The sequence below is a fragment of the Mustela nivalis genome (genome assembly GCF_964662115.1).
Source record: "Mustela nivalis genome assembly, chromosome: 4".
NCBI lineage: Eukaryota > Metazoa > Chordata > Mammalia > Carnivora > Mustelidae > Mustela > Mustela nivalis.
In genome coordinates, this window is record NC_139023.1 from 101,199,952 (window position 1) to 101,227,211 (window position 27,260).

Sequence of the window (27,260 nt, forward strand, 5' to 3'; positions counted from 1 at the left end):
ACACTCCCTGCTTGGCAAAATAGAAGAGCTCACTGTATACTATAGATATTAGTCTTTCATCTGTCTTTTATGTCCCCTTTTTTGGTCAATTCTATTATTTATCCTTTAACTTTGTTTATGAGACCTTTTGCCAAACTAAATTTTTTTTTTTAATATTTTATTTATTTATTTGACAGAGAGAAATCACAAGTAGGCAGAGAGGCAGGTAGAGAGAGAGAGGAGGAAGCAGGCTCCCTGCTGAGCAGAGAGCCCGATGCGGGACTCGATCCCAGGACCCTGAGATCATGACCTGAGCCGAAGGCAGCGGCTTAACCACTGAGCCACCCAGGCGCCCTGCCAAACTAAATTTGTGAATTTTCTTATACTCATGTATTTCTATGTACATCATACAAGATAAGGTTTTAGTTTCATTTCCTTCCAGATGGGTAACCAATTATATTTTCTCTATTAAATAATTCATCCTTTTCCTACTGAAGAAAGATAGACAGAGGGAGGTAGATTATATATACAGAGAGATTTCCTCTATCCATTTCTAGACCTACTTTGGATTCTTATTTCTTTCCATTACCTATTTTATATTACTATCAATACCAGAATGATTTAATCAAAATGGCTTTATATTATTCCTTGACATCTAGAACAAGTTTCTCATGTTTCTCTTATTTTATGTTATTGTATTTCTTGCATTTTTTCTTTTCCTTTACTAAATCAGCTTTGCTGATCCTTGATAATTTGAAAGTTCTGATATGCATTAAGGATTATTTCCTTATTCCTGAATTTAGAATCAAGCACTATTGTGTGATAACAAAGTAGCAACTACATCCCTAGCCGAGAACTTTCTACATAGCATCATGCCCTCACCTACTAAAATAGACCTTTAGAACACTTTCATTTCCTCCGTATCCTTTTATCCTTCCCATGTCCTCCTTAGGAAAGAGGGCTTTGGAAAGTTTTTCTTTCCCCATTACCAAATCTTGCTAAGACACTTAATTATAGACTTCCCTGACAGATTGCCCCTTCTGTTCAAGTCTTTTCTTAACAATTACACTGACCATTCCTGGTAGATTACCATTAGCTCTTTTAACTTAATACACAAATATTAGAAGGTCCATTCCTTAATGCTGTTTTCACCTTCCCTCATCTTCATAATTAGTGTGTTATATATACTCCTAATATATTCTTAATTCTAGCACAGTATCTAAGAGGCATTAAATTCTAGACATATTCTTCTATGTACCATTATGCAGCAGCAATCCTCACACCTTACAATAATCAGCATAATGGAGTAGAAAACTAATTCGTTAGCTGGTAGCAGGTAGTTGAATCACAAGAATGGTGAGACAATGAAGTGAACATCTTGCTGTGCTGTACTCTACTGGAAGTTGGTTTTTTGTTGTTGTTGTTGTTGTTGTTGTTGTTGTTTTTGATAACTGTACATGTATATCCATTGAATAAATTCACCATAACTGGGGATAATTACAACTTGCAACAAAAGAACCATGTAACCAAAACTAGCTCTAGGCAAAAGAAATGATGTCCAGAGAGTTCATCCTTGGTATCCCACCACCTTTCCCATTAGGCTATAATTTGCAATCTTTCCTTATTGCAGTCTTTCCTTCAGAGGCCCGATCTGTGCACTATTCTCACCTGGAAGACAAAAACCTCTATTGAGCTTTGTATTTGAAAGGGCTTTGAACATTTTGGAGGACTGGAAAACAGTATACTTGATATTTTTGTGCAGCTAAGATTCAAGTCCCATTAGCACATACCATCTTGGCGCATTGGTGACTCAGCCCTAATACTAGCTCTGACCTTTAACTAGGTTTATTCTCCTAAATATATTACCTCAATTAGCAATTTCAGACTTCTACTTTTAGTTATGTTTATCTATATTGTGCCATGTTTTCCATAAAGAATTTGCTTAGATTTTCAGTTCTACTGATTTTCAGGGATATTATAATTCTTTACAAAACGCTTATGTTTTTAAGTGGCACTGCTATTTCCCAAATTCTCAAACTTTATTTAAAAATTAGTGTCTTCACAAGCACCTGAGGTTTTTTTCAAAGCATGTACTGTTTTAAGAGAAAATGTTATCCTTTTATATGAAAACTAAGGTTACAGAAAAAAGTTATTTCTATCAACATCATTCTCTTTTGCTAAACATATTGAAAGTAACTTTTAGTTTGCATTTTTCTTAATCTTTTTCAAAGAGAAATCAAATTGTGGTATTGATTTTTGATAACTTCCACACTATTCTTTCCAAATTCCCCAGGCGTAAAAAGCTGAATGGGTTTAAAATTAGTAAGTATCAGCCAAATATGCAATCCTAGAGCTGAAAATTTAAGTGGATGCATATATATATATATATATATAGAGAGAGAGAGAGAGAGAGAGAGAGAGAGCATTTCTCTACTGGGATGTATAATATTCTAATGAGGTAATTTACTAAAAAAAAAAAAAAGTAAGACTTTGTTAGAGCAGCCTTCATATGAAGGCTCATCACAAATATTCCACTGTAAAATTAGGAGACATTAATATTACTATTTGAACAATACTGTGTATTATGTAGCAATAGGAAAGGCAAGAAGACTAGCTACTCCTTCATTAAAAAGGATGTTTTTTGCATTCCCACCAACAGTGTAGGAGGGTTCCCCTTTCTCCGCATCCTCGCCAGCATCTGTCATTTCCTGACTTGTTGATTTTAGCCATTCTGACTGGTGTGAGGTGATATCTCATTGTGGTTTTGATTTGTATTTCCCTGATGCCGAGTGATATGGAGCACTTTTTCATGTGTCTGTTGGCCATCTATCATTCTCCCTGATATGAGGAAGTGGTGATGCAACATGGAGGCTTAAGTGGGTAGGAGAAGAATAAATGAAACAAGATGGGATTGGGAGGGAGACAAACCATAAGTGACTCTTAATCTCACAAAACAAACTGAGGGTTGCTGGGGGGAGGGGGTTTGGGAGAAGGGGGTGGGATTATGGACATTGGGGAGGGTATGTGCTTTGGTGAGTGCTGTGAAGTGTGTAAACCTGGTGATTCACAGACCTGTACCCCTGGGGATAAAGGTATATGTTTATAAAAAATTAAAAAAAAAAAAAAAGGATGTTTTTTGGAATTATTGAGCCCCAGGCTTGTTTCTGCTGCCGTTGCTACAGACAATAGCCTGCCAGATAGGAAATGATGTTGATGAAGACATAAAATAACACTTACACACACATTTTATTCAGAAATCCAGAGAGCTGGGAATAGTGTGTTAGGAGGGGGGTGGGAGTCAGGAAAGGGAAGGAAAAAAAATAAACAAGGGAATACATAAGGGTGAAAAAATATAATATGCAATAATTAATTCACACTCTGAAATTCCAGATGGCTCACTTTCAAACCAGCAATTATTTCATTGTTCTGGGTCCTTTTTCCAAAAAAAATTTTTTTTGGAGTTATACCCCTATGAATTATCTCTGCCAAGACTTATCCAAAGGAAAAACTGTAACTATAAAAAGTACAGTAAGCAAGAATGTGTAAGTCACTAACTCCTTTCTATTCCAATAAGTTGGTACTTGAAGATCTGGTTTTGTATAAAGGCATCTGAGCTGTCAGCAGCTACCCTTCTTTTCATTATTACTACAAATTTTGGGGTTATCATCTGAGTAGTACTGCAAATGAGGCCTAACTATAAAGTTGCTCCTGGATTAAATAAATACATATTGTCTATTTATCTATCTATCTGGAACTTAAGTTACTTCTCTCATAGATTGGCTTTTGGGATAGACTGTCAGATCAGTGCCCTCAACAGAACACTATGCAAAGATTCAAGGCACATGGTTCTTCAAAATGAAACTTTATTTGGAAAACCCAAAAGACTCCACACCAAAACTGCTAGAACTCATACAGGAATTCAGTGAAGTATCAGGATATAAAATCAAAGTGCAGAAATCAGTTGCATTTCTGTGCACCACCAACAAGACAGAAGTAAGAGAAATTAAGGAGTCAATTCCATTTACAATTGCACCCCAAACCATAAGATACCTAGGAATTAATCTAACCAAAGAGGCAAAGAATCTGTACTCCAAAAAAGTACTCATGAGAGAAACTGAGGAAGAAACAAAGAAATGGAAAAATGTTCTATGCTCATGGATTGGAAGAACAAATATTGCAAAAATGTCTATGCTACCTAGAGCAATCTATACATGTAATGCAATCCCTATCAAAATACCATCAACTTTTTTAAAGAAATGGAACAAATAATCCTAAAATTTATATGGAATCAGAAAAGACCTCAAATAGCCAGAGGAATGTTGGAAACAAAAGAAAAGAAAACAAAACAAAACAAAAAGTTGGTGACATCACAATTCCAGATTTCAAGCTCTATTACAAAGCTGTCATCATCAAGATAGTATGGTACTGGCATAAAAACAGACACATAGATCATCGGAACAGAACAGAGCCCAGAAATGGACCCTCAACTCTATGGTCAACTGATCTTCGATAAAGCAGGAAAGAAGGTCCAATGGAAAAAAGACAGTCTCTTCAACAAATGGTGTTGGGAAAACTGGATGGCCACATGCAGAAAAATGAAACTGGACCACTTCCTTACACCACACACAAGAATAAACTCAAAATGGATGAAAGACCTAAATGTGAGATAGGAATTCATCAAAATCCTTGAGGAGAACACAGGCAGCAACCTCTTCGACCTCAGCCACAGCAACTTCTTCCTAGACACATCGCCAAAGGCAAGGGAAGCAAGGGCAAAAATGAACTATTGGGACTTCAACAAGATCAAAACCTTTGGCACAGCAAAGGAGACAGTCAACAAAACCAAAAGACAACCGACAGAATGGGAGAAGATATTTGCAAATGATGTATCAGATAAAGGGCTAGTATCAAAAATCTATAAAGAACTTATCAAACTCAACACCCAAAGAACAATAATCTAATCAAGAAATGGGCAGAAGACATGAACAGACATTTCTGCAAAGAAGACATCCAAATGGCCAACAGACACATGAAAAAGTGCTCAATATCACTTGGCATCAGGGAAATACCAATCAAAACCACAATGAGATACCACCTCATACCAGTCAGAATGGCTAAAATTAACAAGTCAGGAAATGACAAGTGTTGGAGAGAATGTGAAGAAAGGGGAATCCTCCTACACTCTTGGTGTAGGGAATGCAAGCTGGTGCAGCTACTCTGGAAAACAGTATGGTGATTCCACAAAAAGTTGAAAATAGAGCTACCCTATGACCCAGCAATCGCACTACTGGGTCTTTACCCTAAGGATACAAATGTAGTGATTCAAAGGGGCACATGCACCCCAATGTTTATAGTAGCAATGTCCACAATAGCCAAACTATGGAAAGAGCCTAGATGTTCATCAACAGATGAATGGATAATATTCCATTATATAGACTATGGAGCCATCAAAAACCGAAATCTTGCCTTTGCAATGGTGTGGATGGAACTAGAGGTTATTATGCTAAGTGAAATAAATCTATCAGAGAAAGACGATTATCATAATGACCTCACTGATATAAGGAATTTGAGAAACAAGACAGATGATCATAGGGTAAGGCAGGGAAAAATGAAACAAAATGAAACCAGAGAGAGAGACAAACCATAAGAGACTCTTAATCTCAGGAAACTGAGGGTTGCTAGGGGTGGGGGACAGTGGGAGGGATGGAATGGCTGGGTGATAGACACTGGGAAGGGTATGTGCTCTGATGAGTGCTGTGAATTGTGTAAGACTGACAAATCACAGACCTGTACCCCTGAACAAATAATACAGTATACGTTAATAAAAACAAAAAACAAAAACAAAAACAAAGTAATGCTGCCAGTAGCAGCAGCCTGGTTTTACCAAGAGGTTCTTCCCAAGAATTTCTGCAACAAAAAGAAAAAGTTGATAAATTATCTTTGTAACCAACAACCCCAAAGGAGTATTTAATGATCTCACCTGTTCTTTTAGAGTCTCTTAAATACTCCACTAATGGAGTCATCCTAATGTCCTTTCATGAACTACTAGAGTTTAGGGACTTTATCACTATCTCTTTCTAAAAAGTTTAAACAAAGAAGTTGTTTCTCACCCAAATAAAAGAAAACACATGACATATAACTCACATGGGAATTGTATTATAATGGAGAAGAGCACAGGATTAGTAAGAAGATCTAGGGTTCAGCTAGTTACACCTTAGCACAGGCATTTTATTTAAATTTTCTGTTAGTTCTTTGGGGTAAAATGAGATTGCTGGTCTACTTCTATGGAGTTAAAAAATAGGTAGAATGTGTAAAAGTACTTTGTTAGCTATAAAGCACTAAATATCTTAGTAATAATCCTATAAGAAAATCCACTAGAGGTATTATTAATATATTTCCCCTAATTATATTATTTAATATATTATTTAATATGTTTAATATAATAATATTAATGAATATGTTCCCCCCTTTTGTTGGAGAAGGGCATGGTTTATTCCTTAATTGAAATTTTGGAAATTAATTGGAAATTAATTAATTGGAAATTTTGGAGAGTCTTTACTTTTCTCCACAGACAGCAATTTGTAGTATTATCATTAGTTGAGTTACATTCATTTTCTTCCTGAGTTTTTATTTGGTATCTTGGTGATAAAGTTTTAGTTTTCACACTGTTGCAATAGGACTTAGAACCAGAATTTGTGTCACAATTCATGTAGCTAAAGTACACAGTTAATACTGAGTACTTCTGTTATTTTTGTATTTTTAAAGGTACAACATAAAATTTCCCTGGAAAGCTGAGGTGTACTCGTGTTCCTTTAATGCTCCTGTTAAACTCAAAGTGAAGTGCTTCCCCACTGACCAAGAACTTAAAAATAGAATTGCTTCTATTTATATTAAACTAAAACACAGCAGTGAGAAATACTGTCTTCCTAGTCTAAGAAAACTATAAGAGTCCTGGGTGTGTCAGTCAGTTAAGTATCTGCCTTCACCTCAGGTTGTGATTCCAGGGTCCTGGGATAGAGCCCCATCTCAGGCTCCCTGCTCAGCAGGAAGTCTGCTTCTCCCTCTGCCCATCCCCCAGCTCATGCTGTCTCTCTCTCTCTAATAAATAAATAGAATCTTTAAAAAAAATTGCAAAACTATTTAAAGCTATCATTAACACTAAACCAGTCAAAGGGCATCTATGAACAGGGATGGTCAGTATCTAAATATTTAAACAACAGATGTCAGTGGGAGGGCATGGATAATAGAGAAAATTTCGGTAATGCAATGAAGAACATCTTTAGCAAGGGATGAAATACTACATCTGGTACAGAGGAACAACGAGGTCCTGAGAAAGAGGACCACAGCCTCCTGGGGCTTCATATACATACACTACGTAATGTTCTGAACAAGAGTTCAACTTCTCAGGAAATCCCAAGAACACTAGTTTCTGGAAAAGGAGCAACCCTACCATAAACTGGGATCATAATATGTATTATATTCTAGGAATTGTTTTAAGTACTCTGTGGCTACTAACTCCCACAATCTTCATAACTCTGAGATAAGTATTTTATTATACCCATCTTAAATGAGGGGAGTAAAGTATATAAAGAATAAGGAGTTGCCCAAGCTTACACACACATTTAACTTGTAGAGCCAGGAATCAAAACTAGGTAATTTGGCTTCAAAACCAATACTAAGCTCTATGGATATCTTAGCATCTCTGACAGCCATCTACAAATGCAGGTTTCTGAACCTGCAAAGGCAAGGCAAAGATTCTGGGACCCGGTTAAAGTTACTAATGTTGCTCTTCAGGGCCCTATCCACACCCTACTTTGCTGACATGCTATTAAACGTCCACAAGTTACTTTGAATATTTTGAAAATAGTCTAAATAGGAACTTACATATTTTAAAAAGCAACAACAAAGTATCTGTTTGGCAGGCACTTAATGTTCTTGTATCCATACAGTACTTAATGTTCTTGGTAAAAGCAAGGCAGGGGAAAAAATTTTCAATTTTATGTTAAAATCAACATGTCCTGAAAATGACACATCTCAAAAGAATAATACACATGGAACTTCTAAATTTAAGAAAAATCAGTACTCCCAACATTCACTGTAAGATAGTACACCAACCTTGCAGAAGAAAGCATCTTGGGGGAGGGTCAAATTTTCCCCTCCTGGTTATTTCACACAACATAAACAGAGGTCAAGAGGCACCAACTGTTTAGACTGTGACCTCACACCATCTTCTACTGTTGAACTCCTTAAAGGGCTGAATACCAGTCAAAGCCAAAAGGTTTATGTCTAGTTCACGAAAATGCCATTTTTGTTGTTAATCCTGTAAGAGCTCTCTCATCGCAGCAATACAATTCAACTTTTTTTCTATAAAAACAATGACTAATAATGGGCCTGTATTGATAACTTGATTAATGCATTATGTAACTTTAAAAATTGGGAACTAGGCACCTGGGCAGCTCAGTCAGTTAAGCATCTGCCTTCAGCTCTGGTCATGATCCCAGGGTCCTGGGATGGAGCATTACAAAGGGCTCCCTGCTCAGCGGGGAAGTCTGCTTCTCTCTCTACCCTCCCCCCTGCTCGTGATCTCTCTCTCTCTCTCAAATTAAACAACAACAACAACAACAACTTAAAAAATAAATAAAAATTGGGAATAAGTATTTCAACTACCTAAGTAGTTGACAAATTCTTTAATTTGTATTAAAGAAATTTAATATAATTGGGAAAATTGGAAAATACAGAATCACAAGACTTTGTCATAGTCTTATTTCCAAAAGAATAATACATCCTGAGTATAAAATAACTTCTGATGTTCATTTGTCTTTAGTTGTCAACAGTTATTATTGATGCTGTTAATAGTTAGTTTTTGAGAAAGACGACGAAACTGGCCTACCAGAACTTCATGGACTTCAATAAATGAAATTTAATTAGACCTTTTAAAATCTGGCATGCAGAGTTGTTTTAAATTTTTTTGTTTTGCCTCTCCATCAGAGGCTATGAACAGCTAAAATACTGTGTAATTTTTCTTTTAAACAGTAACTTTTCAGCAGCCCAAATCATCAATCATCATCTCAAGGCTGGTGAACTTGAAAGCTCCTAATTCCTAAGTTAATTTTCACTGTTCCTACAATATCTGTTAAGATGAGTGAAAAACAGTCATTTGACACCTTAATATAGATGTATGTTAACTTTGATAACAATTTCTTAATATACTGACAGTATGATAGTACATGAAAAATGGAAATATATCGATCTTAAATGCTCTTCCAGAAGAAATAACCTACAAATATTCTTTAATTAGGTAGCCAGTAAACTGTATAGTAGCCTATAAACCAGCTAGGTAGCCAGTTTATAATAACCTAGAATTTAAAAAAGTAGACTATTGCTTTTACATCAACTTACTGGAAACTGCACTGGCAACACTTTGACATATATTTACTCTTTATAGTTAGTCGACATTTATTACTAATTATTTTGCCACATGGAAAGAAAAAGTTCAGTACACAGTTATAAATCTCATTCTTTTAAAAAAAGTCACCTTAAGTATACCTCTCTGACTACTTAGGTAAGCAATAGCAATAATGTTCAAATGCCATGTCTCTGAGCTTTTATGATATCTGGCTTTCTAGAATCAACAGTTGGTCCTTTTCAATATTATTACAATATGACCAGTTAATAAGTTTGATGAATTTTCTAACTTGTTATTTCTGAAGAGAAGACATTTATAATACAGATATACAATATACTAAAAATCCAAAAGCTTAAAATTTCATGTACTATGTGCCTACAAATAGGAAACTGAATGTTCATCTAGTTCAAGTTATCTAAATGTATCAAGAAAAACAATCTGATAACCAACATCCCTGCAAAAAAATACATCCTCACAAAACACAGGTGATTTCCTTCCTAAATTATAAGGGAGCAAAAACCGTAGGTAAAAATGTAGGTTTCTTTAACCAATTAAAAACAACATAGGCCATTAAAAGACTGGTCAAGTCTATAAGAGAAATAACACACAAAAAAGCCAGTTATATTTCAGGTACAAGTATTTCTTTTTATTTTTATGTTATATTGACAAATGTATTTCTTTTTATTGTTATAAAGTTTTCTCCAATGTAATTCAGTAAATGAAGCATTTAATTTTATTTTATTCCACTGTTGGTCATAGTTTGAGCCCTACACACTCCCTTCCCTTTCACCTCAAAGGGAGCTCCTTTGTATGTAGCCACACACTCATCATTAGTAAAGAGATCAGGCTGGATCTGCTCCCAAATCTTCTTCTTAGGATTCAGCTCCTTGTCAGGTTCTCCTATTGGGGGGGAAAAAAAAGTTACATAGCTAACATATTAAATAAATTATCTATAGAGATTTCTGTTGAACTGTCTAGGCAACACTTTCTGATCTTTAAACCTGATCAGAATTTTTTAACACTTACTTATTAACACTTATTTTTTTATGTCATCAGCAGTTTATATTATTGATTGGTAAAATAAAATAATTTGTCATTTCCTAACATGGCTTCTCCTTTGACATGTTTAATCGTGATGTTTAAGGGACACCCTTGCAGTTTAAGATGACTTTTTAAAATAAAATTCTCTCCTAATGATGGCTTGAGCCCCACTAATGGGAGGATCAGCACAACCTGTAGGATATTATTTAGAGTTGATATTCTCTATTGTAATTTTGTTTATTAGGGCACATAATGCATGGTACACTGGGTGTAGTGCATAAACAATGAATTCTGGAACACTGAAAATAAATTTAAAAAATAAATAAAAATAAAAATAATTTTTGTTTGTTTCACTGTAAAGATGATGCTCAGTTTTAAACATTAAATTGTACAAGTTGCTTTGTTAAAACAAAACTAAATATGGACACACACACACACACAAAAAATATTTTGTCATTTCTATACAAATGTGAAAGATTATTTTTTACTCTTGTAATAAATATTTCTACAGGTAATACAGCTAAGAGAATTTATTCCCCAAATTATTAAAACAAAAACATAAGATACTCATTTTGTTACTATATAGACAGAAAAACTGTGAAAAGATGAGAGCATAATTTGATAGGTTATATTTTTACATGTGGCACAAACAGCTTATGCGATTGCTGCTACAGTGCTTAAAGATTTCTTACTGATACTAGAGAATGGGTTAAATATTGAGATTATCTAGCTAAATACAGTAACTATTTTGGGTTTCATCTGCTGCCCATTCCATTTGACGAGATGGAAAGAGATAAAAAGGTTTAGTAAGGAGACAAGTACAAGCATTTGCTAAGCACAAGAAATATATACTGTTGCAAACAATGCACACAACACTCTGATTTTAAATATAAGGAAACTGGTGTTCAGAGAAGATAAATTGCTCAAAGCTACATGATCAACAAATTATAATTTGACACCAAAACCTGTGTTCTGCTAGTACAGCATCTTGCCTCCTGATAAACTATTCTTTAGAAAAGAAATAACATTCTCACATGTGGATAATAATCCATCCTCTCTTTATCATAAACCACACTAAAAGTTTATCATCAACAAAAGACAAATATATTGTAAAAATGCATCTGGTCTACTTAGCACCAATATACCAAACAACCCCTCTATTTAATGACTGATAAGAAAGCAGAAATTAAAGTTTAATATAACATCATTTTGATAGCTGGGGATGTTCAATAACACTTGGAATAAAGAATCAATTCGGGGTGCCTGGGCGGCTCAGTCAGTTAAGCGGCTGCCTTCAGCTTGGATCATGATCCCAGGGTCCTGGGATGGAGCCCCACATGGGGCTCCCTGCTCAGCAGATAGCCTGCTTCTCCCTCTTCCCCTGCCTGCCACTCTGCCTACTTGTGCTCTCTCTCTCTCTCTCTGGCAAATAAATAAAATCTTAAAAAAAAAAAAAGAAAAGAAAAAGAATCAGTTCAAGAAATAATGAAGAAAAAGCAACATATCTCTTAAGCACTAATATGAAATAAAAACTGCTTTCCTGAAGGTAATAAAAAGTTTTTCTGAAGTCTAATTCAGTAATGACAGAAATAGAACCTTCTAGATCTTTTCTAAAGTGAATACCAACTTCAAATCTTCTGCAATTACTTTAAAAAGAATCTTTTAACATTACTGAACTGATTATATTTTATATTCTGATTATATCTCATTACCTACACTCGTTTTTATTCTCCACTCATACAACAGGAACAAAACTGAGGAAATTGGTTGGCCGTAGTGATTTTGTTCTTTATTAGCGCTTTAGAAACTGCCATGAAACTGGCAAGAACACACAAAACTGTCCTCTGGTATGCAGGTTTTCAGGGATGACAGAATAGTTAGTTAAATGATGTATCTATTCCAGAAGAACATGCAATGAAACTAAAACTGAAAGACTAGTATAAAAGATAAGGATTTCTCTTATTCTTTTAGGAGCATTTGATTGGACAACAGAGAACTAATTAATAAACAATAAGAAAAAATATCAATATATAAAGTATCTGCAAGAGTTTTATTTTTTGTTTCTAAACCATTCCTTAGTCTACAAACATAATCCTACTTTGCTTATACACAGAGCATGTGGGGAAGTGGGCATTCCAGAATTCTACAAAGCTGGAGTCAGACATATTATTCAGGGAGACTGGAGTACTAACTTTGAATTCCCCCAGCCCACCCAAAAAAGAATAATGAATTAATTTAAGAAGCAGAGCATCCCAGATTTGTGTGAAAGCTTCTTATCAAGAGTACAGATTGTGTGAGTTCTTACTAAATGCAGACATAAAACTGTGATGCAGCACAAAACTAAGCTTCTTAGATCTAGGAAGATATTGACATGTATACAAAATAGTACTCATAATAGCACATAGCACTAAGTGCTTTACATATATTTACTCACTCAATCCTCTCAGTACACTACATAAATACTATTAATTACCCCCATTTTACAGAGGAGCAAATTGAGGTACAAAGGTTACAGCTAAGAACTTAAAATATCAAGCAGGTAGCTAAGTGTTGCCAAAGTTAAACCTCACAAAACCCACACAATATAGATACCATTAAAAGCTCCTTTTTATAGATAAAAAAGATGAGCCTCACAAAGGTTCCCAGGTCACCCAGCACAGCAGAGTCAAGATCTTAAGCTTTAAGTTCTTAAAGAAGACTAATAATTTTCTAGGAACAAATACTTGAACTAAATCTAAACTAGAAACTACTAAAAGAAACCTCTAAAGCATGGCTGTTACTTTCAACACACCAGACTCAACACCTGAACACTCCGAATGTAGTTGTGAGACTTTAATCAATAAATGAAACGTGATTCAGACAAATAAAATTGAGATTATAACTAAAATATGTCACATTATAACTGAATATAAATTAGAGTTGACAAGTCTTAAATGCTTACTCAAAATGTTTCTCAATAATACATTATTTGGTAGCATATAAAGCTAGTTTGAAATACAAATTTAAATTATATGCCATGAAAAACATACCTAATATTTTAAATAACTGTTTTTTAAGAAACTATATTTATCCAGAGAAGTCTTTTTCATCATTCCTGTGTATTATGTCCTTCTAATCTTATTTTCCTTTTTTTTTAAATCTTTTTGAAATGGCTATCCAAAGAAGTTCAATGATATCAACAAAAGTTCTTAAACCTAAAAACTGCAGAGCCTCTGAAATTGCTAAATGCATGCCAATAATCACCATTTGGAAATGGTTACACATAATGTAATAGAACTAATCCTTCAGAGACTATTTTAGGCCAACTCACTGTAAACAAAGCATACAGGGAACAGGAAATAGTTTAGAAAGGAGTTTGTACAGATGTAAAATGCTGTGACCACCTTTTCAGAATTTAAAACCTATAAAAAGCAATAAATGCAAATTCCAAAGTCCCAGTTATTCACAAGTCTGGAATAAGAACAAGAAACTTCATTTTAATTAGGCTACTCTTTTACACAGGATGCTCACTGATTATCAGCTTCTCTTTGATAGCTGCCATGCCCATAAAAAGCATAGCATAAATAAATGAATTATTTTATGTTTAACTGAGTTTTTGAGATATAATAATTTTAACTATTGCCAACTCTGGCACAAAAACTAAAGTATAACTTTGCAAATAAAAGTCAATTAATTTGGAGTGCCTGAGTGGCTCTGTCAGTTAAGCATCTAAACTTCCAATCAGGTCATAATCTCAGGGTCCCAGGATCTAGCCCTATGGCAAGTCTCCTGCTTAGCGGGGAGTCTACTTGTCCTTCTCCCTCCCCCCCTCCCCCCTACTTGTGCTCTTTTTCTTTCAAATAAATAAATAAAATCTAAAAGAAAAAAAGTGAATTAATTTTTTCAAAGCTAATCAATAGAGAAAAGTGGTTTGGCAGTTCTAGGAATGATCCTAACAATAATGAAAGCAGATGCTCGGGCCTGTTCTCCAAATACTTGGGGGCAGGAGTTGTTGCTTTTTCACATGTTTTAAAAGTAGATTTCTTTCTGTCTATTCATTAAGCAATTTACTGAGCTCCTACTCTATGCCAGGCAATTCTCCAGATGCTAGGCATATAGCAGTGAATAACCACCATCATAACAACAACAACAAAAAAAAAAACCAGAAATCTTGATTCCATGATGCTTACATTTCTGTGTGGGCCAACAATAAATAATGTATAGTATATTAGATGTTAATTGTTTTGAAGAAAAACAAAAAGATAACATTTAAAAAATTTCAATAGGATGAGGAACCAAGTCATGTAGCTAATTGGGGAAAGAGCCAATGGCTCAATTGGAGTGATCACTGAAGATTCAGAGTACATGAGGTAAATGGAGATAATGGGAAGCCACTGTAAGAGCCTGGGCTTGTACTCTGGGTCAAATAAAAAGCTTTTTAATAGTTCTGAGCAAAGGACTAATACAATCTGACTTACATCCATCTCCCTGATATCACTGAAAGTAGATGGAAGAAGGGCAAGGGAGATCATTTAGAAGGTTTTGACTTCCCAACCAAAGATGTTGGCACAAGGACCAAACCGGTAGTGGCATAGATGAGAATGATTTTAGATATACTCAAAAGGTACAATTACTAGGGTTTGCTGAAGAAGATATTTGAAAAAATAAAAAGTTGGGAGAAAGGAGTTCCTTGAGGTAAGATGGGAAATACTATGGAAAAAGGGAATTCTAGGGGAATGGTAGGGATATCTCTTCTTCCTCGGTATATATTAGTGAAAAAGTCTAGCAAGCAGCTAGGTAAAGAAAAGCAAGAAAAAGAAAAGCCAAGAAAACAGAAATATGGGAAGGAAAATAGAAGAGGCCAAATGTGGGGGAAAAAAGAGGGCGAAGACCAAGGTCTGGAATACTTCAGTGCTAGGTCATGGAGGTAAGGAAGAATCAGCAAAGGAGATAAGAAGGGCAGCCAATGAAAGGACCACCAGGAGAATGTGGTGCCAGAAACCAAGTTACTTAAGAAAAAGAATAAAAACTAGCCATGAATATTTAGCTACAGAAATTAATTCATGATCTTGATCAGAACAGTTCTGGGAAAAGTGAGCAGAGAAACCTGACTGAAATGAGTTTGGAGAGAAGAATCAAATATAGACAAGTTTGAAAAATCAAATTTAGACAAATATATTTTTAATAATAAATGGATCAAAAAATTCAACACTCTTTTATATATCATATATGCTTTGTGATTAACCATTAATTATATTTATTAATAAGACAGTATCAATAAAAAGCATGATCTTGGAAGTTAAAAGTCTGGATACAAATTCTCATTTATTACTAGACAAAACAGTGCACTGTCAAAAAGTGGCTGTCACTGCCATTGTCTTCTAGGTATAGTATTATTTTCAAGCTATTTTTGCTTGGTGCTTTGGGACTAGTTACCATATTTAAATACTAAAACGCATAGCTTCATGTATTGAAAACTTAAAAAATACAGGGTGGTGAGGGCTTCTAGTCATTGTTACAAAAGTATTATTTGGCATCTTCTAAACTCTATGTACTTTTTGGATTTGTAGTTGGAATAAACAGTAGTTAAGGTAAAGCCTTTTCAAGGTCAAATAGCACTTCAAAAGTTTGAGCCCCAACTACAAGTTCTATACCACACTTTATATAACATGAAATGTTAAGTCTCTAGACACTAAGCACATCAAGTGAACATCAAAATGTCCAGCAGACACCTTAAGCTCTAAAATGTAAAACAGATGCTGAAAAATAAAGCACTGATAAATCATGACCCTCACTGGAAAAGAAAAAAACAACAGTGAAAGTAGCAGCCTTTTGTGTTGTATTAACTGTTATTTCCTTTCAGATTTACTGCTACAGAAGCAACTGATGTGGATGCATAAGCAAGATGAGCATTAACAAACCTCATATCCTAAAATCTATCAATTACTTGATGTCATTTACCTTGGCTAAGCTATTATAAGTGATAAGAAAGTAACCTCATGGGCCATTTTTATTTTTTCATTTTATTTTATTCATTTCATTTTATTGTTTCTTTTCACTTTACAACTATTTTTCATACCTTCTCCACAAATCCATGTGCTGAAGCACAAGGAGAAACTATGAATTTGCAAGAAATATCTGACTTTGGAACAATGTAAATATAAACACACAACGAGCCAAACAGATAGATTAAAGAATATAGTGAGGAGAAGAAATCCATATGGGGCTATTAGCATCTCTAATGCTAAGTCACTGACTAAAGAAAATCTTTCAATTTATTCATCAACAGCATTCAGATAAAGCTGATTCAACGGCTGAAATATCACCTGTTAATTCTTTAGGATAAGGGAATGAAAACAGTCACAGAAATAAAAGAATATAAGCATTCATTAATGAAATAGTCTGTATTAATTCCCAGCAAGCAACAATCAACAAACAAAAATGCTACCGTATTAGAAATTCTGGCACATTTATTGTTTGATCTCTTCACTAAACTCTATATGACGTTAAGAAAGTAGCTAAGTTTTGTTACACCCCAAACTAAATCAGTAAAATAGTGGGTTAAAGTAGATTATTTCTTCCAGTTCTAAGCATGTAACTCTTACAATTTACATCAGAAAATAAAACCTAAAGAAAACGTACTAAATCTTAAGTGTTTAAATAGAAAGAAAGGCAAATGTTAAGTTGGAAAGGTAACAAGAATTTCCTTTTTAAAAAATGCATGCTGAATTTTAAAAGAAAACGTTTACTTTTACTGTCATTCTATCCCAGTTTAGTGAGTAAGACTTCTCAATAGAATTTCAGGTTTGCATAGTTTGGCTATTGTGGACATTGCTGCTATAAACCTGGTGATTCACAGACCTGTACCCCTGGGGATAAAAATATATGTTTATAAAAAATAAAAAATTTTATTAAAAAAAAAAAAAAGAATTTCAGGTTTGTCAGGTATACAAATGATGATTTACTCCCAAGTGTGAGGTTTGGAGAGGTGTTCTGATATTGTGGTAGCAGAGTGATAATCATATGCTCCTAGAACCAAAGGCCATTATGCTGCTTTAAGAAATGGCTCTAAATGGGATTTTCCCAAAATCTAGTTTAACAAGAAAGAGTCTTAGAGCACAGACCATTATGGTTTCCAATCTAGACAATCAAGACATTTACATCCATTCAAAGCCACAGATACTTGCTAAACAATCCCTGTATTTTTTAGATTAGTCTACTTTTGATTAGGAGGGGTGAGCAAATTTCGAGAAAATTAATCCTGTGCTTTCATCCACATTTTCTTAGTCCAATGTTAAAATTCTTCATATCCTAATATTTTATCAAACACAATACAGTTAACATAGGATTAAAAAAGCAGGTCCATCTAATCATATCAGCTGTTTCTGTAAATCTATCTCCAAATCAATTCTGACTTTTAGATCTGATTCTCTGTGTTAGCCTATTTTGTTTCTACTTTCCCCATTACTCTAATCAAATGAACATCCTTTAAGTAAATGCAATCTTTTGATTTCTATTTCCACCTCCTTTTATGAAGGAAATAGTTATTCTGTATCTGATAAGTTCTTTTGCCTCAAAGATCTACTTGAAGAAACTTTTTCACACATTATGAAGCTTTATCTGTCTCAGAAGCATTTTACTGGAGAAAACAAGCAAAATGAAAAGTAACCTCCTTTGAGATGATTGCAATAAATACAAGTTTTAATTCAGAGATTTTCCTCTATATCCTAAAGTAATAGCATATGCAAATACATTATTAGATGGACTTTGAGAATTACACATTTCTTTGAGAATTACACATGAACTTTTCTTGTTTTCCTGTGCTGTATCCTGAGATAATCTATAGTTTCAAAGATTCTGCAGCACATCAATTAGTTCTCTATCCATATCACACTCTTCTACTATGTAAGTATTATTAGCATTTTCCTAAGCAAACTCTCTCTAGTATTTTATGCAATGTGTGCATTCATGGGGAGGGTGATGGTTAGATGGCTGTGCTTAATGAGCAATCTCGAACCAATCTCAAGAAACTCAGTAATAAAATCTCAGTAATAACGGTCACTTAAAGTAAAGCCTTGGAGTCATACACAAGATTGATTTTAAACTAAACATTAGAAGAAAACGATGGTTCCCAAACTGTTTTAAATAATGACTAATAAATACTTACCAGGAAAAGCATCAAAAACAATTCTGTCTCCAGGAACAGACCCATTAGGAGGTGCCAAGATTTCAACCTTCTCAGGTGAACTAGCACACATCACCATTGCTTGAGATATTACCCCCCTCATCTTTGCAGGTTTCAGGTTACAAAGTAAAATCACCATCCGATTTTGCATCTGTGTGAAACATAAACTGGTGATTAATGACGTACAGGGATTTAGATTATCATACCTAGAATACATTAAGGTACATCTAATAGCTAAATGTAAAATGTATATTTTTGTCAATGTCTATTTATCTCTCTGTCCAAAATCCTTTTTGCTTATTAAGAAGTTGTACATAAACCCTGAAAAAAAAAAATTCCACAAACTGACAGTACATTATAGTTGAAGGAGAAGAGGCAAAACTTTTCAGTTAAATAAGTTTTAGATGAAACAGATTTGGTTTTGAATTTAGCTGCCATGTACCAGCAATGAGATTATATAAAGTTGAATTGCTTTTCCTCACAAAATGAGGAAAATGATAGCAAATTTAAAAAGCCAAGTCTAGGATTATATTATAATATGTATGTAAAGCATTTAGCTTAGTGTTAGCATTAAAATAATGAAAAATCCTTACCTATTTCGTCATTTCCAATACTCTGCAAGATCCATTTCTTACTTTAAAAATTACTCTTGGGACTCTATCAGATAGACAGGTACAGAGTAGGAGGATCCCAACCTTACATAGTCCCATGGACACACCAATGAAATAACTACATCTATTACAATTAACTCTGAAATCAACCTCAAGACTGACAAAGTAAGATCATCCACAGCTAGAGAGAAGACAATATCGAAAAGCATAGAAGTGGAGACACAGTCAGGAATGCTGGCAAATAACTACAAACAGGATGAGTATCACAAACACAGGTGAGTGAGGAGGGTCAGATGGACCCAAACTGGGAAAATGAGTCTTCATAACCACTTGCTTTGAATATCAGCAGGACTTAACTCCAGAAGCTTTGAAAATAGGGCTTAACAGGGAAAACTAGGGTGTGTTGGTAAATCGAGTCTCCACACTAAAAGAGCCATCACTAGACACAGTGCAAAAGCAGCAGTTTGAAAGTGCTTGAGGTATATGTGAAGGAGATTTACGGACTAATCTTGGGATGAGCTAGAGAGGCAGAGAGCTACAGGAAATATCTCTGGGAAAGAAAGAAAGGCTAGAGGGCATCATTTTTCTTGCCCTCCACCTCCTTGATAGCCTGAGGCTTGCAGGAGCTGATGCTATCCCTCTCCATCTAACTTACCGACAGCCCATGCCCCCATCCCAGCATTCCCGGTAGCCAAATACCCCCAGTTTACCTACATCAGGAAGTGCCCTTCCAAAGCAGATTCTACTACTCAAACACTGAAGGCAGGCAAGTCATGTCATTCCAAAGTGACTCCTGCCCCGGAAAGAAGGGGCAATAACCCTATACACCAGCATAACCACAATTCCTGCAAGAAGGCCTCTTTGTAGCCTGCTCAGGGTGCAAGCTTTACCCTTCATATTCCTGTAGCTGTTGCAGAGGCTAACTGCGGACAGTTAAGATGAGTGCTGGCCCACCAGTGAGCTCAGAAGCCCCTCAACAGCACTAAAAGTAAACCCTGCCCAGGGCAAGAACAGGCATGAAAGAAAGTTATTCTAGCCATAAGCATATTCTCAGCCAGAGCAATCCTGAAAAGAATAAAACTGGAGGCATAATCCCAGATTTCAGATATATTACAAAGCTGTAGTAATCAAAAGTGTGGTACTGGCACAAAAACAGACACATAAATCAATGGAATAAAATAGAGTCCAGAAAATCTACGACAAAGGAGGCAAGAATATATAATGGGGAAAAGAGCTTTTTCAACATTTGGTGCTGGGAAAATTAAAAAAAAGAAAACTAGGCCACCTTCTTTTTTTTTTTTTAAGATTTTATTTATTTATTTGACACAAGTAGGCAGAGGCAAGCAAAGAGAGAGAGGAGGAAGTAGGCTCCCTGCTGAGCAGAGAGCCCGATGCGGGACTTGATCCCAGGACCCTGAGATCATGACCTGAGCTGAAGGCAGTGGCTAAACCCACTGAGCCACCCAGGCACCCCTAGGCCACCTTCTTAAACCATACCCAAAAATAAACTCAAATGGATTAAAGACCTAACTCTAAGGCCTGAAACCATAAAATTGGAGAAAACATAGGCAGTAACTTCTTTGACACAGGCCACAGAAACATTTTTCTAGGTAAGTCTCCTCAGGCAAGGGAAACAAAAGCAAAATCAAACTACAGGGACAACACCAAAATAAAAAGCTTTTGAACAACAAAGGAAACCATCATCAAAACAAAAAAGCAATCTTCTGAATGGGAGAAGACATTTGCAAATGATATTTCCCATAAGGGATTAATATCCAAAATATATAAAGAACTTATACAATTTGACACCAAAAAAACCCCACAAACAATCCAATTAAAAATGGGCAGAGGGGGCGCCTGGGTGGCTCAGTGGGTTGGGCCGCTGCCTTCGGCTCAGGTCATGATCTCAGGGTCCTGGGATCGAGTCCCGCATCGGGCTCTCTGCTCAGCAGGGGGCCTGCTTCCTCCTCTCTCTCTCTCTGCCTGCCTCTCTGCCTACTTGTGACCTCTCTCTTGTCAAATAAATAAATAAAATCTTAAAAAAAAAAAATGGGCAAAGGGTCTGAGTAGATACCAAAGAAGAGATACAGATGGCCAAGAGATACAGGAAAAACTGCTCACATCACTATTCATCAGGGAAATGCAAATCAAAACCACAATGAGATATCACCTCACACCAAGCAAAACTGCTACTATCAAAAAGCTAAGAAATAGTGTTGGCAAGCATGTGGAGAAAAAAAGAACTCTCATGCAGTGTTGGTGGAAATATAAACCAGTGCATCCACTGTGAGAACCAGTATAGAGGTTCCCCAAAAAATTGAAAATAGAACTATCATACGATATAGTAATTCTCCCACTGGGTGAATTGGGCATTTACCCAAGGAAAATGAAAACCCTAATCAGAAACATATTGTGGAGGCCAAGAAAAACAAGGTTGTACCCACCTCAAGTCTAGCCCTGACATAAGTGCAGCCATCTTGATGTTCCAGATTATCACAAAATATTTCTTGGATTCTGACCTAATCAAGTTAGCACTTTAAACAGTCCCTCTCTCCTTTAATGATTGATTTAAACTCCTGTACTGGAAAAGGGTTTTTTTTTTGTCAAATAGCAAAAACACTAATCATGTTTTGCTATATTCTCCCATGTCTCCTTACCTGACTTCAACTCCTTCACTGTCATAACTTCCACAGATGATTCTTTCCACTTGGGAAGATCGCCTGAGTAGTCTCCACTGGACTCGGCTGCCTCTGTCTTTCATACCTCCCCTACGCATTCCCCAACTACCAGTGTTGCCCGAGTAGGTAGGGACAACTCTATGCCCCTGTTCAGCAGGAAGAAGTTACAGAAGATGAGACCTACCCTCAAAAACCTTAAAGATTTAAGGGTCAAGACTGTTCAGGGAGGAATGATGTGGGACACAGAGGCAGAAGAATAATTACCTGCTGACAAGTCCTTGAAACAGGCAGAGTGACCTCCACCTTAAGGCTTTGCTAAGGGCAAAGGACAATCCTAGCCTGACTGACCCCCGACTCCAACAGGTCCAACAAGGATCCTGTAAGTTTACTTTAGTAATTCCTTTAGAAAACGTTATCTCTAAACCTCCAAGATAGTGTCAACAATCATTCCCAAGCATATGATCCATTGATATACAACTAAAGGGTCTCATGAAAAGATTTTTATTACTGGTAATAAATAACCTTTCTCCCAATAGCTAGCCCCTCAAGGTCCTGGAGACCTTACTTCCAAAATTCCTTAGAGACTTATATCATCCATAATCCCCTTTGTCCTCACCCACCGCCAAGTCCACCCCTACTCTGCCTTTAAGAACTCGGACTGTAATCTGATTAGCATATAGCTATCCCCTTTTCGGATGTCTTCATGAGTAAGATCTTATTCATACAAATAATTTAAAAATGTCTCTTTGAGAAAAAACAGTTACAGCAAATATATATAAGAAAAAACAAAAGGGTTAGCTATATGCAATTGTTAGGGCATCAGATGATACCCATGGCCCTTACCTTAGAAAAATACACAAATCTACAGTGTAGTATGCAATCTGAGGGGGGCGGGAAGTGTTCCTGCTTTATAGAATGTTTAATACTACTGCCTTGATAGGTTAGATACAGATGTGTATATAAAAAGCTTTGCTTAAGGCTATGAATGACAGCTTTTGGAAGAGAAGAAACTGTCTGCAACTTATGGTAACAAAAAAGATGAAGCCCAAAAGAAAAGAAGTTTTTCCAATGAGCTGACTCAATATCAACTGGTTCTTTTCTCCAGGGCTTCTTATGAGCCTAACTTCATAAGCAGTTATGAAGAAGTCCTGGGCCTACACAAGACTAATGTGGGGGGTGGGGAGCACACACAAATGAACCAAGTCTCTCTTTTTATATAGATAGAAACTTCTTCACTAATCTTATTTCCATTTTTCTCCCCTCAACAGAACAGCCAGATGATCCTACTAATATATGAGGCAGACCACATTTCTCCTTAGCTTACCAGTTTTCCAATGGCTTTCAACACACTCAGAATAAAAGCCAGTCTTTATAATGATCTATAAGATTCTACGTTATTTGGCATCCTATCCTTATTTCTGATTTCATATTGCATGACATTCCCCCTTATAGACTCTGCTATAATGACACTGCTTCCTACTGTTCTTTGAACATGCCAGGCAAGCATCTGATTTAGAACTGCCTGTAATACTCTTCTACCAGGGAGACACAGGACTTTTCTTCATTTTCTTAGACCTTCACTTAAATATCACTTTCTTTATGATGCCTTCCCTACCACTTTATATAAAACAACATCACTGTGACTCCAAAAACTCCTAGATTCTTTCTCTACTTTTCTTTTTAATAATTATCACTATTTAATATACTATATATTGTGATTTTCTGACTCCCACATAGAGTTGTGAGCTTCACAAAGGCAGGCTTTTTTTTTTTTTAAACAAATCTATCTATCATCATTTTAATTCACTGTTCTTTTTTTTTTTTTTTTAAAGATTTAATTTAATTTTTTGACAAAGAGAGATCACAAGTAGGCAGAGGCAGGCAGAGAGAGAGAGAGGGAAGCAGGCTCCCTGCTGAGCAGACAGCCCGATGCGGGACTTGATCCCAGGACCCTGAGATCATGCACTGAGCTGAAGGCAGTGGTTTAGCCCACTGAGCCACCCAAGCGCCCCTTAATTCACTGTTCTATCCCTTGTCTAGAACAGTGCCTGCAGTGTCCAAGAAATACCTGCATCTGAAAGTATGAATGAATGAATGAATGTATGTAGGGATTTAGCCACACTCACAAAGCCAATAAGCAACAGAGCTGGCAATGAACAGAGAAGCACAACTATTTTACTGTTGAAGTCTACAGCCTTTGCAGTATCTCCAAAGCACCATGGGGCAGAAGAAAGAGACAGATAACTCAAATTAACTGTAGATGTTCTGAAAGACCAAATTAAAATCATTACTGCCTAATTTTTTCCACTGTCACTGGAAATACACACGTGTGTATCTACACACACACACAAACACACACATTTTAAATACCTATGTAACAACAAAATACAAAACATCCACTTTTTAAAAATAAAGAAATACCATTAAAAATTATAAGGTTAAGCTTCATGAGCCCCCCTCATCTTTTTGCTTCAAGTATGAAAATATTTGAATTATTAAAAAAAAAAAAAAAAAAAAGACTTGTTCTTACTTTTACATTTTTAGATTGATGCTTTCTGGGTTTACATTAACAGTAATTTAAAAAATCAAGGAGTAAAAAAACTCCATGAAAGAATGATGATGATAAAAATATTTATACTGTATTACACTTAAAATAGCAAACTAAAAATACTTTAAAAACTGAGAAAAAAATAATGCATCTTTCTTCTTTCTATCTTCATGAATTTGATCCTCACTTACGATGCTATTCCAAGTTTTGGATAGTTTCATGTACTTTTTAAGTGAAATTTATTTTATTAAAATTAATCAATGAACTAATGAATACTGGCTTATGTTGTATGGTCACATAATACAAAATTATATGGAAAAACATTAAGAAAAAGTGACGTGTATGGAAAGGTAATTTTAACTGTACAGATTACCTGTTCAAGAGGAACATGATTCACCAGGCCACTGACAACTGTTCTTGGGGCTGTTTCTCCAACATCTACTTCTTCCACATATAAAGAATCTGCATCAGGATGTTTTCTGGCAGTGATGATACAACCAACTCGAAGATCCAGACGAGAAACATCTACTGGCTTAGAGTCAATGCTTCCAGCTACTGACTGCTGTTTTTTCTCCTTTTTCTCTCCTAAAAAATATTTATAAATGGTTGAACATCAGAAGTATAATAAAAATAAAATAAAGTATGGAAAACTCCCTAATATCAATACTGATGAGCTTTAAAAGAATGTTTATCTCCTACCTTCACTTAAATAACAACAAAGGAAAGAATTATTCAAGTCATAACATCTTGAACCTTATTTTGGCTGTTTCTCTGTTGAATAACTGTCTAAATCTCTAGTTTAAAACAGAGTAGAAGTTGGTAAACTATGTTCATTCATTTACATTATTGTCTATGGATGCTTTTACACTATGGCAGAGTAGTTGTAAAAATGACTTTTTGGTCTGCAAAGCTTAAGATGTTTACTAAATGGACCTTTTTTGAGAAAATCTACCTTTCCCTGAAACGGAGCTGGAGAATATCCTTTAAAATCTTTACTGTGACTCTTTAGAAAGGGAAAAATCCTTTATTTAGGAAGAACACCACAATCAGTACTAGCTAACAGAATGAACTACAATCAAATATAACTTCACTGATATAATGTTTCTCTTCAGTTAAACACACCAATAAGTAAACAATGAATTTCTCCACTTCTTGTATTTCTCAGAAGGCTTACTAGGCTTTACGTTTATCCACAGTAACTACCTGAGCAGAAGAGAACATATTATTCTGATTTTTTTTTTTAAGATTTTATTTGAGAGCGAGTGAGCACGCATACAGAGCAGTGGGGAGGAGCAGCGGGAGAAGCAGAAGCCCTGCTGAGCCCAATGTGGGGTGATATGGAGTTTGATTCCAGGACTGCAAAGCTGCAACCTGAGTCAAAGGTTGATGCTTAACCAAATGAGCCGCCCAGGCACCCCTATTCTGATTATGTTTTAAAAATCCTCCTCTTATTTATATGTCAATAATCTAACTCTTATTAGCATTTTATTACTTTGGCCACTGAATCGAAATGCAACCTGTGAAGAGTTCACATTCCAGGACACCGAGGTGGCTCAGTTGGTTAAGCGACTGCCTTTAGCTCAGGTCATGATCCTGGAGTCCCAGGATTGGGTCCTGCATTGGGCTCCCTGCTCAGCAGGGAATCTGCTTCTCCCTCTGATCCTCTCTCTCTCACTCTCGAAGTAAATAAACAAAATCTTAAAAAAAAAAAGAGTTCATATTCCTTCAGTTTACATCTAGCTTCTATAGTTTACATTTAGCTTCTATAGGAGAAAAAAGTTAAGTCAAAATAAATTATTTACTGAAATCTACAGGATAGAGATAAGCAGGCAGTTATGGCTTAGAAGCACTCCTTTTCAACTAAATCCTTATTTATTTAATCTTTGAACAAATATTTACTGAAATCTAAGGCACTAAAAATATCTTTTAAAGAAGATACACATAATGAATATGTGACAAACATTACATAGACAAAAAAATGTAGAAACACAGAGATGAATAATTCTGCCTGGAGTAGGGAAGAATGAGTTTGTGTAAGGACATTCACAATTTATACGAAGACATTTTATAAAAGAATAGGTAAAGCTAGCTCAAAAATAATGGGCAATTTTTAATCTAATTAACAAATTTTTAAAAATTCCATTTTCTATGTAAAATAATAGCAAAGACTTTTTTTAAAGGTAAAAACCCAAATGATATAGAATATATAAATTACTAGAATGCACTAAAAATCTTAAATAACAGTTACCTTTGAGCGATAATCTATGTATTTGATATAATGCAGTATAACAGAACATCTATATATCAACTTGTATTTTTCATTTTAATCTACTTCCCAGGCATCTGAAATACTTTCACTGGAATCTACATTCCAGAGGTAACTGCAAATATCCAAATCTGTACCAAGAACTTAGTTATCATAAAAGACTTTAAGAACGTTTCATTAAAATATTAGTGATGTTCACATGTGACAGTCTCAAAAGTTTGTATGGTAACCACAGCCTGAGCATGAACAGAATTTTGGAATCTGGCAATACACAGCATTTCCATTATCACAGAAAAGTACCACTGAAGAGAGACATTCTAAACATAGAGCTCCATTTGATCTTGTGTGCTTCCTCCTCCCACAAAGGAAGACGCCATTGTCTCACTAGACTACAAGATTGACTAATCCTCTAGTCACAAATGCAGTAGATCTTCCTTTGGGTATGAACTTTATCATACTTAAAAAAGGCTGTCTGATTGTTTTGTGCCTACTTCTTAATAAATTTATAATTTATAAAGTGAAAGAATTAGTTTGACTTGCTTTCATTCTAACCATACCAACTAGTGT

At 35.4% G+C, this 27,260-nt stretch overlaps 1 protein-coding gene across 2 annotated transcripts in view; it reads right to left on the reverse strand.

Annotated features, from left to right (window-relative positions):
- Positions 1-10,009: 10,009 nt before the first annotated feature.
- AIMP1 (aminoacyl tRNA synthetase complex interacting multifunctional protein 1) overlaps positions 10,010-27,260 on the reverse strand; it is a 33,346-nt gene continuing 16,095 nt past the window's right edge. For both annotated transcript variants that reach the window (XM_082729166.1, XM_082729167.1), the window contains exons 5-7: positions 24,801-25,012; positions 18,573-18,741; positions 10,010-10,285 (exon numbers count right to left, since the gene is read on the reverse strand). In XM_082729166.1, coding sequence (XP_082585292.1) covers positions 10,119-10,285; positions 18,573-18,741; positions 24,801-25,012 — 548 coding nt within the window. In that variant the 3' untranslated portion in view covers positions 10,010-10,118. The remainder of the gene's footprint in view (positions 10,286-18,572; positions 18,742-24,800; positions 25,013-27,260) is intronic.